Below are 14,979 nucleotides of genomic sequence, written 5' to 3'. Positions count from 1 at the left end.
CTGCCTGTGGGAGTGGTAGAGTCAGAATCTTTGGTGACCTTTAAGCGGCAATTGGATAGGTACATGGATGGGTGCTTAAGCTAGGACAAATGTTCGGCACAACATCGTGGGCCGAAGGGCCTGTTCTGTGCTGTATTGTTCTATGTTCTATGTTCTATGTTCCTGACGTTCTGAATTTACATGCTGACCAGACCACGTAAGAACAACTGACCTCCTTTTCAAAAGGACATGAATGAAAAATAATCCAACCCAGATATTTCACAGGCATCATTACTGAAATGTCTTTTCTTCTTCATTTCAGATTTATCTGATTAATTAGCTAAATTGAAATCCCTTAGTTGCTGCTGTCACATTTGCATACATTTCTTTGAATCATTAGTCCAGCTCTCTGTATTGCTAGATCATAATATTGCCATTATGGTATTTTATTTTTATTAACCTTTCAAAAGTTCAATTTCCTCATAACACTTCATAAATTTACAAATGAGACTTTTATGGATATTAAGGCATTTTGCTTTATCTGAATTGTTCACAATTTCTATTTGAATACATTAATTACTTTTTCTTAAAAAAAAAGCAGAATTTTCCATCTCACATGACAATTTTAGGAAGAATATTCTTCCCACAATCCACAAGAATTATACTACTGTCTTCGTCATTACTTTAGATGGTATATAATTAAAGTCTTCACAATAAAATTATTGATTCATTTCTTAACATTGTTATGAAAAGATTCATGCACTTTTAAGATTATTCTTTCTTTGTTCTTTTGACAAAGATTAAGTTTCAGAGATTGAAAAACTTGTGCAGCAGGTTAAGATGTCAACATCCAATTTGTTTGCAATCTCACATGGGAGACCAAAGCAATGTATGACAGTAAGTAATCACACATTACTAAACTATAAGAACCGCAGTGCTTTGTCAATGCATAGAATAGTTAAATAATATCCCTTTACTTTACCAGAATAATGGGGTTCCAGATATTTGTAATTTTGAAAGTCATTGTTAAGACCTGACTCAAAACCCAGCAAGTTTGAATATTGGTTTCTTCCAAAAGGGTTGCAATTAATGGAGATAAGCTTATAATACATAGTTTAGTCTCCTTATGAACCAACTAAAAATGGATTCAGAACAATCAAATAATCTCAACCATTAAGAATAAAACTCTGGAACTTCAATAAACTTTACAGGGGTCATCTTGGTCTATGGCACAGTTCCAACCTTCAGAGTAGTGGTTGGGGGCAATATCTACCTGGATTAATGGCTAGTATTCTTATTTTAATAAGCGAGTTGGCCTGTTGTACAGGACCTCTGAGAGGTCAAGGTGCTAGGACTGAGGTTGGAGAGTGCACTCTCTCTCTTTCTCTTTCTTAATCTGGTTCCCACTACACCATTCATCACAGCATACATTTTAAAGATTTCACCTCTGTTACCTATATGACCAATTATATACTTCATATTAAATGTAGAATAAAAATGTCTACTTAATAAATAACAAAATGTTGATTTATTATGTAAATAGGACTTATTCAAGGTTTCAAGCTGATTGGCACAGTCTGAAACAGCAAAGTACAAATATTTACCATTCTAAATAACTCACCACACACACACATACACACACAATTAAAAGGGAAATATATTTTTTTCTGCAGCAATTAAATTTGAAAAAAAACCTGGCCAATAATTGTTACTTCTTGAAGGAATAAAAGATATAATATGAAAGGTGGAAGATGCCTTTCAAGTCCACATTCTCGCACACATAGACAGGCATTGCTCAAGACAGACAATTATCATTGGGCACCATTCAGAAGATGTCAAAAATTCAGAGCCTTTTCAGAAGAACAGCTGCACCAGTTATTTTCTGTTTTCACACTAGAGTCTTCTAAATGTCACCATTTATTACCCCTCCTCCTTTTCAAAATGTTGTGTACCTTGGAATATTTATTTCCAAACTTTGGTCATTTTTGATCTTGTCTCTGTAATGGTGATCAGGTTTTCATCATTTCTTTCTATTTATGCCATTAGTTCATCAATCTTATTGTGTTATCATCTGTGTAATCAAATAAAATGATTGAAATTTAACTTTTTCTTGTTATTTTCTATATAGGCTTTTAGACTTTTCTCACTCAAGCACTATTATCACTCAACTCACTCCAACTTCCAATCCTACGAAACTTTTCTTTATCCCCATCAATGTACTTTGCTATTTTCTCACCTTTTATATTTGGATTTCTAAATTGCTTTTTGCAAACACCATCCTACTCCCTTTCTTAGTTCAAAGTCTTATTCTGACTACATTTGCTGATATGTTCTTACATTTATAATTTTTTTATCCCTGTCACATTCTAATTATCCTTATTCATAATGGTACCCACCCCTACTACTGCCTTGTCCTTTCTCTTAAACTTTCCAAACCTCCTCCTCCCCCACTATTTAGTTTTAAAGCCCTCACTCTCCTCTAGTTATACAACTCACCAGGACATTGGTTCTGGTGCCATTCAGGTGAAGACTGTCCCAATGATACAGCTCCCTCTTTCCCATGTGCATTGGTGTCATGTTCCATGAATTGAAACCCATTTCTCCTGTGCCACACATTCAATTCTGCAAGTTTCTTTGCTCATACCAATTTGATCATGGCTCACATTGCATTTCATTTCATCCTGAGCTATTCATACTCATTCAGAAGACCTTCTTTATTACTCCTGCCTCTGTTTTTGGTAAATACATGCACCATGAAAACTGGATCCTCTTTCCCCTCTAAGTTCCTGTCTTGTCCGAAAGGTATGTCCTTAAGCTGGGGACTGAGCAAGCAACACAACCTTCAGCACTTTCCCTCTTGGTTGCAGAGAACCCCATACATTTCCCCCATAATATACAATTCCTTACTATAATTCTCCCACTTGAATATCTGGCTTCACCACAGTGCCATGATCAGTCTGCTCTTCCACATTGCAGATCCTGCTCTCATGTATATAAGCTACAGAAATATTGAATCTCTTGAACAACATATTGAACAATAGGGGCTAAAGCTCCTCTGTTGTGACTTTCTCAGACCATATACCTGCCCCAGCCAGAGTCATCCCACTTGTTCCCGACAATAAAACTAATCAGAAGATACAATACTAAGGACCGTGACTGCTTCGTGGAAGAAAGTGTCCAGATACCTTTTACCCTCCCTGATCATTTGCAGTGCACTAAGCTCAGAATCTTGCTCATCTCCTCTGTGCCCAAGTCCCTCAAGCTGCAGGCAGTTACTGCAGATATTGTTGCAATGGATCACTGAGGTATCTACCAATTCCCACATGAACATACGACTGAAGAACAGGAATAGGCCCCAAAGACCCTCAAGCCTGCTCAATCATTCAATAAGTTCATATCAGATCTGATTACGCCAAACTTATGACTATTCCTAATAAATTTTTAACCCCTACTTGTCAAGAATCTATCTACTGCCGCTTAAAAAATATTTAAAGACGCTGCTTCCACAGTTTTTTTGATGAAGGGAGTTTTAAAGACTCATGGCTCTCGATGATAAGCTAATTCTCCTCCTCTGTGTCTTAAATGGGCACCTCTTATTTCTAATCCTGACTCTAATTTCAGATTCTCCCACAACAAAATAGTTAAAGTCACAGGTAAATCGTGGATTGATTCAGAGGAGTTAGCATGTCAAGGCCCCTCAGGATGTACAGCTGTAACGCATTATCTAATGTGCAATTTTTATTATGCCTGATTTGACTGATTAGTTTTCTTGTCTTCAGTGTCATCTTTTTAACTCAATTACATAATGTGCAGACTCATTGACCTGCACATGGACACCTGCATACCTTTCAAATCACTCAAAGTTCCTCAAATAAAATTTAGGAATTCCAAAAAATATGTGATCATCATTCTCAGTCCTTAGTTTAGGATTTAAGTGCAATATGTAATGATTTGCCTCCTTGCTTGCGGGAGTCATGTGACATCTACCATGGGGCATTTTGCAGCAAGCTTCAGCAAAGTTATGGTCGAGGCTAAACTTGAGAGCCCTTTACCCTTGAAACATGGTGTGAGAATTGGTGCTGAGATTGACTGTTGAAGAGCTATAAGAAAGCATAGGTACTAAACAAAATAGAAAAGCTCAAAGCTGTGAATACTGCTCCAACCAAATTTTGGAAGCCCTGAAGGCACACTTTGAACCAATATTCCCTCTAAGTTATACACTACGATGTCCGGTATCAGTATGTTGCTGGTGGCATTGACCTCTGCTTCTGGAAATCACTGCAACGCATGAACCTCAGAGACCTACACTGCCAGAAAGAAAACTAAAGCAATCATAAATGTTCAATTTTAGAGACCAAAATAAAAATGTCTGTTGATGAACATGTGACCTCATAACTCAGCTCACAGAATTCTCTGAAATTATCCAATTAGAAGATGATCTCATTAACGATGGAATTACATTAGGCACAATATCACATCCACTGAGAGATAAAAAAACTTACTCTCAGGAAAGCAATCAACATGTGCAGAAACACTGATGTTGGAAATTTGCAGCTAGAGCATGTTTATGATAAAACCAATCAGGCCTTGCATCACACTGATAGATACTCCAGGCCCAAAAAGGTAGAACAATCACAGAAAAAGGGCAGGATGCAAATATTGTGGAAGCCATCATACAAAGGAGAAGATATGTCCATCATGGGAAAAGCAATGTTTGCTTTCAAAGAAGCTGAATCATTTTGCATATATCTGGACATGGCATACAAGTCATGGAAGTTGATATATGTCATAGACATGTCATAGACATGTCAACACACCTGATGAGGAAATTAAACTGATGCTATGGCAGACCATAAAAGCTTCCAGTTCTAATTCATCGAGTGAGCAGAGACGTTGAATCTAACAAACAAGCACCCTGTTCAGATCAAATTAACCTCTGCATAAGATACAAATCTATAAGTATTGCAGAAAGTACTGGTAAATGGATGGTCGAAAAGTTTCAAGGACTCATCTGTTTGCTGTAAGAGTATGTTGACCAAAAAGATATTAATTGGCAGCTCAAGATGGTATACTGTACAAAGGAACTGTTCTTGAGGAGTCAAGAGGAGAGATGCTACAGTGTATCCATGCAAGTCACCAAGGAATTGAATTAAGTCTATCAAAAGCAAGCAACGTGCTCTGCTGTGAAAAAGTGAACATTGACATCAAGGGCTTTATTGGCCAGTGCAGTGTTTATAATGAATACTAAGCTAAACAACTGAGAGAACAGCTAATGACACATGACATTCCAGATAGACCATAGCTGAAACTGGCATAAACCTATTCACTTTCATAGGTTCTGATTATTTTGCCACCTTGAATTACTATTTTTCTGATGGGAATTGGATCAACTGATTTTAACAACCATCATATTGTCAAATGCTGAAAGTGCAGTTCAGTCATTTCAGCAATTCCAACATTGAAGTATTCAGCTACTTCAAGAAATCAAGCCAATCCATACACATGGATAAGACAATCCAAGTAGAAAGAAACTTATTAAAGGCAGGACAAGTCGTCCAGCACAAAGGCTAATATTACACTACACACATCCTACCTCTCCAATCACAAAATAGCTACTGAAGCCAGAAATAGTAACAGGTGTGTGTGAAAGAATCAAGATAACCCAATCGCAGAAGGCTAATTTACATTTTGAGAAGAATGCCAAACAATCGAAAAAATTGAGTTTCGGACAGTCAGTCAGGGTATGAACCTTCAACAAAGACCTAGCACAAGTGCCAACTTGGGACCTTCACAGGACAATTGAATGACCAGATAGGTTGTCACAATTGCAGGCACCTGTGCAACTGGAGAAACTATTCCTCAACTGCAAGTAACTGTTTTAGGAAGGTGTGGAATCACCGCATGCACAGCACACAGATCCAACCACCAGATCCAGAGGTCCACAGCACAGGTATCATGCCAATCAAAAATGACATACACAGGGAAGAAGTTTCATCTAGATGGCAGCCAATGGCATCATGCACATGTACCGTTAAAAGACTGGCACAATTTAAAGACTCTACATATTACATATATAAGGAAATGAGAATAACTAAATGTTGTTATGTTAGAACAGTTATGCGTGTACTGGGTAATTTGAGAAATTCCCTACACGTGTTAATCCTTGTTTTTTTGTGTATGTGTGTTTTGGAGCAAATGGGAAATCCTGGAGGCAGAAGTGATTTTGTGCTAATGTGCTTTTGGCTTGCTATAGTCATGTGATCTTTTTCATGAGGCACTGAGTGCAAGCTGCTATCTTGCAGCCTTTTCCAGTAAAGTGACATTATAGGCCAGACTGTTGATTGGGAGCTTGAAACACCCTTAGTTTCTTATTGTCAAACGTAATCCATCATAGCCTCATTCCCATCTTCCTGTTGTGTGCTGCACTGATAAAAGACACTCAGTGTGGTCTCATTGCAAGCAGCCATTATTGAAGTAATTGTATTTATGCTTGTCCAACAAAAAAACAGAGAGGCATCAAAAATATATTACAATTTGACTACAAATTTATGTATTGAGGTTTTTAAAAGGAAGAGAATGATGCACAGAGATGGTGGGATATCAGACAGGGTGCAACAGACACTGAGATCAACTTTTCCTTCAGTTATGAAAACAGTACAGGAGAGTTCAGAAATATTAAAAAAAGGAGATTAAATGGTGCAGGAAGTGAGATCAGAGATTTCAAAGATAGAGGCAATTCAGAGAGACCTTCTTATAACAATAGGACGCTGCCTTTGTGGAAATTTAAAATTCAACGACAAAAGCCTTGGTTGATTTTATTTCTGTGTAAGTGTTCAAATAGATGGAGTCTCCTTTTGCTATCTGATGAGCTGTATTTGTTTTAGTTTGGGATTGATATAAAGGCTCACCTTAATAGCTGTGGCCATTGCAGATACTTGCATCTAGCCAGCATTGCACAATGGTTTTGCCCATGGCCCAAGGCAAAAATTTCAGCAAATATACTTCATGTTAAAATCATAGGGCATTGACCTCAATGAGGTTCTTCCAAACACTTGCTGTAACTTTGACAAGAGATCAGTAGAACTCCCAGGGAAATAATATAAACTGTTTCTTCTGTTACCACGAATAAGGATGGGAGGATAAATGTGGGTCAAGTTTGAATATAAATGGGAGTTGGCCAGTCTGGAAACTTGTTTTAATCACATTGAAGAACTGGAGAGTAGTTATGCTGAACTCGCCCTCATAAATTTAGAGACTTAGGTAAAGTACTAGAGTACTAAAGTACGAAGTATCACTAGGTTATAGATAATTTTATGAAGTGGGCTGAATGATTATTTCTTTTATTAAAGTATTTCCCTTTTCTACTAAATGCCAGGAACAGCTAAGGAAGTGTTTTTACTATAATCAATGTCATGTGGCCAGCAATATTGTACAATTACGAAGGATGCAATATTCAGGTAGTAGCTTTTTGTTACTACCTAATCATTTTCTATCATCATGTATATTACTTAAATATAAAGATGTGAAATGATCATTAAAAACAATGTTATTCTTCACAGATATTTCAGCATGAATTGAGTACAAAATAGATACTCAATGCAATTAGTACAGGTGTGCACATTTTGAAAGAGAAAGTCTATTATAATTTTATGACTGACTTCAAAGTTAGTAACACCAAATTATTTGGTCAGGCTTTATACATCCTTCAGGTAGGTTTAAAAATAATAAAGTTTGATTCAATACATCACGAAATTTAAAGTTAACCATTCACAAGCATGAATTGTATCTGAATTATTGCAGTAAAATTATATAAACATGCAAATTAGGAGCAGGAGTAGTCCACTCTGCCTGAGCAGACTGCTCCACCATTCACTAAGTTCATGTCTGATCTGGTTACCTCATATTCTCATTCATCACAATGACATTTTACCCCCTTGCTTGTAAGAATCAAGCATTATAATTTTAAGTAAACTCCATGTCCAAAAAATAATGAGGTAATGGAAACTATATAATTCCATGTTTACTTATAAGGTCAGCATATTCTCTATGCTGTATTTTACAACTACTTGAAGGCTGCCCACCTTTCACTGATTAAACCTTCTAATCTATTCCCTGAATATAGATGAATTTCAGACAATAATCATAATATATAATTAGAAAGCTATGTTCTTTGTACATTCACCAAATAGTCATTAATTTATGGCTAATTGTGCTATAGAAATGTTTAGCTCTAAATAGCCTTGCCAATTGTTTTCAATTAACATTAAAGTCAGAAGCCAATGCATCCTCTTTTGTAGTCTGGGCATGCATAATGTGGCAGTCAGTTGTACAATAGATTTGAGTGAAACTTGCAACTTTTGGTTAACATCCCAAAATCAACATATTTGTCACCACTCCCAAAAAACTATTGAAATGACAGACAATAAGACTACATTGTATTAATGAGAACCTGATTGAAGAACCTGGATTCATATTGAAAAATATTATCAAACCTGATAATAGGAAAGATGAAGAAACAAAATGTTCTAATTTTATTCCACCAGGTGCACCTTATAATTTTTTATCTTTAATTCAATTTGCAAGATCAAACCTGAGATAAGTTGGTAGTACTGAGGTTGTATAAAGCTTTGGCTTGAAACCTTGTCGACTGTAGCAAAAGGGAAAGACTGGCAAGTGTAGTAAGCTTAGTTTTGGTTGGAGCCAGGTGTAGTATGTTAAAACTTATTTGGAGTGAAAAAAAGTATCTAGATTTGAAATGAAGAGATTAGAATGAATGAGAACAATGACAACAATGATTATTAGCAACATTGAAATTAAGAAAAAAGGTTACAATCAAGGAAAAACCATGTTTCATCTATCAGATTTCTTGGATTTCTTGGATCTCTGTGGACCCTCTCTAAATATAGCAGTATCATTCAAATCTTGGTAAATCTAGAGCTGGGCATTGTTGAGGAGCAATTAAGTGTTTCATGCAAAATAGTACAGTTAACTTCTGACTAACCAACATTTTATACATTCATAATTATTATTAGAAATGAAAAGTTTATAATGCTTTCTAGCTTAAATCATACAGAAGTTATTTCATAAAGAATATTATAATTACGTTTAAAAGCAAAATGCTGCAGATGTGGGAGTCTGAAACAAACATAGAAACTCGAGAGAAACCCAGCAGATCTGGCAACATCTATTTAAAGAGAAACAGAGTGAATGTTTCAAGTCCAATATGACATCTTCAGAACAGTTTTGAAGAAGTTACATCACTTAAAAAAGCTAAGCAGCTCCTCCCTCCATTGATGTTTCTAGACCGGTTGACATTCTTCAGTCTTCTCTGTGTTTGTTATAATTATAGTTGTTTTAATAAGTTGTTGGAAACAGTTCCAAAATGTTAAGACATCAGTAATTAAAAATTTGATGAGTCAACCAAATGATAGCTAACATAGATCTGAACCTGAGCTTGTGATGGGACAGTGAAACCCAATAAATACTGTTCCACCTGCATTGGTTTCTATTTATTTTAAACCATCATGAAGATCACAAAAATAATTTGACTAGAAGTGAACAAACCAATCTTTGGGCTGTGAACAAAACTGCATATAATTTGTCACAAATTGGCATTCTCTCTTGGAGAACTGTGTGACGTATTGATGAGTACAGGGAACTATTTGAGGTTAGAGTTGAAACACATTCTTTGCAATGATCAGAGGAGCTTTAATGTGAATTTTAACCACCCCAAAATTAATAAGATCTCAAGTTTCTTTAAAAATGTCAAACTTGACCCATATCAAAAGTGACACTAAGCCACCACCCCAAGCTTACTGGAAACAATCAAACTGCTCTCAAGAAGTCTGTCAACCATTTAAAAGTCTCAGATATAATTTGCTTCATAGTGGACTGTGTTTCTCTAGCTTTGGGAAACCCAGCAGCTGAAAGGAGGCAAGGTCAACAGGGCTTCAAAGTTTTTGCTTTGACCAAGTAGCCCTATCTCCTCCCCTCTCCCCACCCCTCCATTACCAATCAGACCACTCACATAACAACTCCCAACTATTGTCTCCCCTATGATGGGGAGCACTTTCCATCTTCATTAGAGGGCATTTATTTTTCCTCTAACAGCATGATGTATAATTTTGATAAGTAATTAATGCTAACATTGGTGGAAAAACATGAAGAAGTAACTCCATAGTACTAATATCTTTCAGTTTACAAATAAAAATTACAGAAGAAGTTAGCAATCCTAATAACCATTGATTGACAGAGAATTGTATATTTGCATTTTTTTCTTCCATTAGAGACTTACAGGCCAGACTCAGTCTAACTGTTTTGAGACATTGTTAAAGACTATTTATGAAACAGATGAACTAAGTGAAAAGATGAAAATGTGGAAATTTCACAACATATTCAGCTTGCTTCAACAATGAGAAAGGTAAGAGGAATAAAATATTACACAATGGAAATTGTTCACTAGATACTTTCCATCCTCAGAAACTATTCACCAAATGTAAAGGTCAATTAGAAGACGTCAGCTGCAATCTCAACACGGTTGTTTCTATACTATATGAGTGTTAGTAATTTGGGCATATTAAAAGAAGTCAGCACATTAAGAAATCAGTTCAACACATTAAATGTTTACCACACCAATTCCAAGGGAGAAAAAGGCATACATGCAGACGCAGGAAATAAGAATGAAAATAAGAATATTGAGTAGCAACATTGCACCAGGATTCACTGGTTGATTCATTTCCCAACTTTTTTAATGCTATATTCCTGCTTTGGTTGTTATACCCTGGGATTCATACTTTGAATAATGAGTACAAAAAAAATGCAGGGTGCCTGCAATGATTGCAACAAGTGCAGGGCAGGAATCTTAATTGTCAAATTTTGGATTATTCAGGTGTGAGATTAAAGGTCCAAAAAGGAACCTGAAATTATCCATCACATTGTTGTTGTCCCTTCCCTTTAATGTCGAGTCAGTTTGTTCAAAAAAAGTCACTTGTCCTCTCGAATTCTGCAAAACATATCGGTCATCTGAGCTGTGAACCTACTTTCTCACCTCTGGTTATAAATGGTTCTGCTGGGAATTTCCTGAATTTTGGTTCCTTTTTAGGTTTTTAGAATTTATACATCTTATCTACTGTCATGACCATAGAAACATAGAAATAGGAGCAGGATTAGACCATTTGGCCCTTTGAGCTTGCTCTACCATTCATTATGATCATGGTTGATCATTCAATCCAGCAGCATGTTCCCATTTTTCCCCTATATCCTTTGATCCCTTTTGCCCCAAGTGCTCTACCTAGGTCCTTTTTGAAATCATACAATATTTTAGCCATGACTGCTTTCTGTGGTAATGATTTCTACTGGTTCACCATGCTCTGAGTGAAGACATTTATTCTCACCTTATTCCTAAATGGTTTGCCCTGCATCCCTGGACTGTGACCCCTGGTTCTTTGACCATTAGAAGACCATGGAAAAATAAGAACAACTCCTCTGCATTTCAATAGGATCACGGCCAACACTCTTCCCATCCACTTTCCTGCCCCATCCCCGTAACCCTGATTCCCCTACTGAACAAATAGCTATTGATCTCAGCCCTAAATATACACAAATATACCCCAACACCTCTCCATGGCAAGGAGTTTCAAAAATTCACAACACTCTGAATAAAGAAATTCCTCCTTATCTCAGTCTTCAGTTGGCACCCCTTAATTCTAGGCCTATGCCCTCTGGTCCTAGACTCTCCCATGAGGAGAAACATTCTCTCAGCATTAATCTTGTCAATTCCCTTAAGAATCCCATATGTTTCAATAAGATCACCTCTTTTTCTTCTAAATTCCAATGAGTAGAATCTTAACCTGTTTAATCTTTGCTCATAGGTTAATCCCTCCAGATCAGGCACAATCCTAGTGAACTTTCTCTGAACTATATTCAATGAAATAATATACTTTCTTTAAAAAAACTGCTCACAGTACTCCAGATGCGGTCTCATCTGTACCTTGTACCGTCGTAGTAAGACTTCCCTACTCTTAGACTCCAACACCTTTAAAAAATGATCCAACATTCCATTAGCCTTCCTGGTTGCCTGCTGCACCTGTGTGCTCACTTTCTGTCTTTCATGCATAACTACCCCAAGTCCCTTTGCCTTGCAGCTTCCAACAGTTTTGCTCCACATACGGACTAACATCATCGGGAACAGCCTTCCTGTATCTACCTTAAATATAATCCCTCTCCAGCAAATATAATCCGTCTCCTCATGCGTTGGTTCTGCCATCACAGGAATCAGTCTGATAGATCATTGTTGCACTTCCTCTATTGCAAGAACATCCTTCTTAAAATAAGGAGATTGAAACTGCACACAACATTCCAAAGTCTCACCAAGGCACTATATAATTGCAGCAAAACATCCTATACTCAAATTCTCTCACTAAAAGGCTAACATACCATTTGATTTCTTTCCCATCTGCTGCACCTCCATACTTACCTTTGATGTATGAAGACGTTCAAACATTGCATTTATGTTCCACATTCCTCTTTCTTAATTTATAACCATTCAGATAATAAACTACTTCCTCTTTTTGCAACCAAACCATATAACTTCACATTTATCCAGATTATCCTGCATCTGCCATGTATCAGATATGCCCTCAGAGTGTTCTGCAAACTAATGAACAAATAAATTAGGAGCAAGAATAGATCATTCAGACTCTCGAGCCTGCTCCACCAGTCAATAACATCATGGCGGATCAGACAGTGTTCTCAAACCAACAGTTCTGCCGACCATGACAGCATTGTTGAGAAGAATAGCCTTTGTTGAACAAGATTAAAGTGCTCTGCTTCCCACCACCTTTCAGGAAGGAATTTCTAAAGACTCTCAACCATTGGAGAGAAAGAGATTGGCTTTGTCTCAGTTTTAAATGGGTGTCACCGACTTTTAAACAGTGACCCCTGATTCTCGATCCTCACATTGGAGGAAGCATCCTCTCCATATCTACTTTGTCATATCTATCAGGATTTAATACATAAACTAATAATTTATTTACGCTTCTATGTAGACCTCTTTAATTATGGTCGTTTTAATTTTAAGTAACCAGTAGCATAGCATTATGCTTTAAACAAGGTGAAAGAATAGTTTATGATGCAAATGTTGTTGGAAGTTAAGTAAATAACAAATGTTTAAAAAAATTAGCTAAAATACAGAAGCAAAGATTTAAATAAAGATAGATATTATATATAAAGCTGAAAATGAGATCAATCTCTACTATCATTTTAGGCCTATTTTGCTTAATGAGCCTCTTCCTGCAGTGAAGAGGTTGAAGAATAAAGCAAGATTTAGCAACTACAAAGGCTTCTGCAGGTGAAAGTTGGAATTGTCCATTGTAGGCAGAGTCAGTAGATACAGCAACTTCTAGGAAACATGTGACAGCTATCTTTTCTTACAGGTTGTGCCGGAATGACACTTGAAACTTTTTCAGCAGAATAGGAAGAAGTGCTGTTCACGTTCCCTTGGACTCTACACCCTGGGATCAAATGTCTGTAACTCCTGTTGTTGGAGAGAAAAACCAACATTCACATGCCATTGACATTTATTTTCATTGAGAGTGGTGACTGGAACTGTCTGAACAGCTTTTCTTGAGATCAAAATGTACAAAATGGCTGTCCACAGGCAGACTTCTATAAGTTCAAACTTAAAAATAGGTACTATTCAAATCGTTGAGTCCTGTTTCATTTTAGGAATTGGATCAGCTCAGGTCTGGAGTATCAACCCATCCATTGTATTTTAGTCAAGGTAATTATATTTCTAACAATTGCAACCTTTAATCTAAGTGGCTCTTTTTCTGTCAGGTTTTTGATGAGTATCAGCAGGGAAGTTGTCATCTATGAATTTCTGTTAATGCTTGAACATTTCAATTTCATTTCAAAAAGTCTCTCATGATTCTCCTTGAGCTAAGTACACTTTTCATCCAACTGCAGTTAAATCCGTAAGATAAATCATGTTGCGCTGTGAACAATTTTGTAAGACTCCTTTGGTTGAATATTGTGTTTTGTTTTGGGTAAGTATCAGTGGCATTGAATTGTTTGGAGGATTCCTGATAGGAAACTTTGTGAGATTTCTTGCTGTGTCTTGCCAAATGCACCTCATTAACTACCTATCCTACCCAATGGTGTCCATTACATCCGATTCTATCCCCATCTACGCCATTCCTGGAACACCTCACTACTCACCAGATATCTGCCTATCTCAATTTGTTGCATTTTTTTTGCATTTCTCACTGAACAGCAACAAGGTACAAATTAGGCAGGATTATAGCTTGTTAGTTGCCTTGTTAATGCCACAATCCACTTAGAAAGTAGTAAATACAACCTGTTCAAGGAAAGAGAGGGCATAAAAAACTACATGTTTGGATGTTTGATAACTGGACAATTAGAAAGCATGGTAAAATTGGATTGAGCTGAGTCAACATGGATATATAAAAGGGAAATCATGCATGACAAACTTTTTGAAGGCTTTTAAGGATGTTACTTTTCGGATGGATACACTAGTAGGATAGGTAACTATGTGTTGTATTTATATCTCACAAGGTTTTTGTTAAGGTTCCATGCAGCAGATTAATGAACAAAGTTAGAGTGCATGAAATTGGGGGAGTATATGTTAGTATACACGAAAATTGGTTAACAGACAGAAAGCAGATAGTAGGAATAAACAGGTCATTCTCAGGATAACTAGTGGGGTGCTGCACTGATCAGTGCTCGGGCCTCAACTGTTTGCAATTGTTATCAATGATTTGGATATGGGGACCAAATGTAATATTCCCAAATTTGCTAATAACACAGAACTATGCATATTTGAAGAAGAAGAAAGGTTGCTGCAAGGGGTCTTGGACAGGCTACATGAATGAACTAGAACTTGGCATGTAGAAATTAATGCAAATAAGTATGGAGTTACCCTGTGTGGCAAAGATCTCTGCTTGCTAGATGAAACAGAAAGGCAGAGTATTTCTTCAACAG

At 36.7% G+C, this 14,979-nt stretch overlaps 1 protein-coding gene across 1 annotated transcript in view; it reads left to right on the top strand.

Moving 5' to 3' along the window:
- Positions 1-13,854, top strand: part of gckr (glucokinase (hexokinase 4) regulator) — a 65,220-nt gene extending 51,366 nt beyond the window's left edge. Inside the window, 8 exon segments of the mRNA XM_043687503.1 lie at positions 578-670; positions 779-876; positions 2,763-2,781; positions 7,366-7,436; positions 7,539-7,688; positions 10,266-10,353; positions 10,356-10,399; positions 13,816-13,854. Of these exon segments, the coding sequence (XP_043543438.1) occupies positions 578-670; positions 779-876; positions 2,763-2,781; positions 7,366-7,436; positions 7,539-7,688; positions 10,266-10,353; positions 10,356-10,399; positions 13,816-13,854 (602 nt within the window).
- Positions 13,855-14,979: the final 1,125 nt, after the last annotated feature.

Source organism: Chiloscyllium plagiosum, chromosome 3 (genome assembly GCF_004010195.1).
Source record: "Chiloscyllium plagiosum isolate BGI_BamShark_2017 chromosome 3, ASM401019v2, whole genome shotgun sequence".
Classification (NCBI taxonomy): domain Eukaryota; kingdom Metazoa; phylum Chordata; class Chondrichthyes; order Orectolobiformes; family Hemiscylliidae; genus Chiloscyllium; species Chiloscyllium plagiosum.
This window is presented reverse-complemented; position numbering and strand designations above follow the sequence as displayed.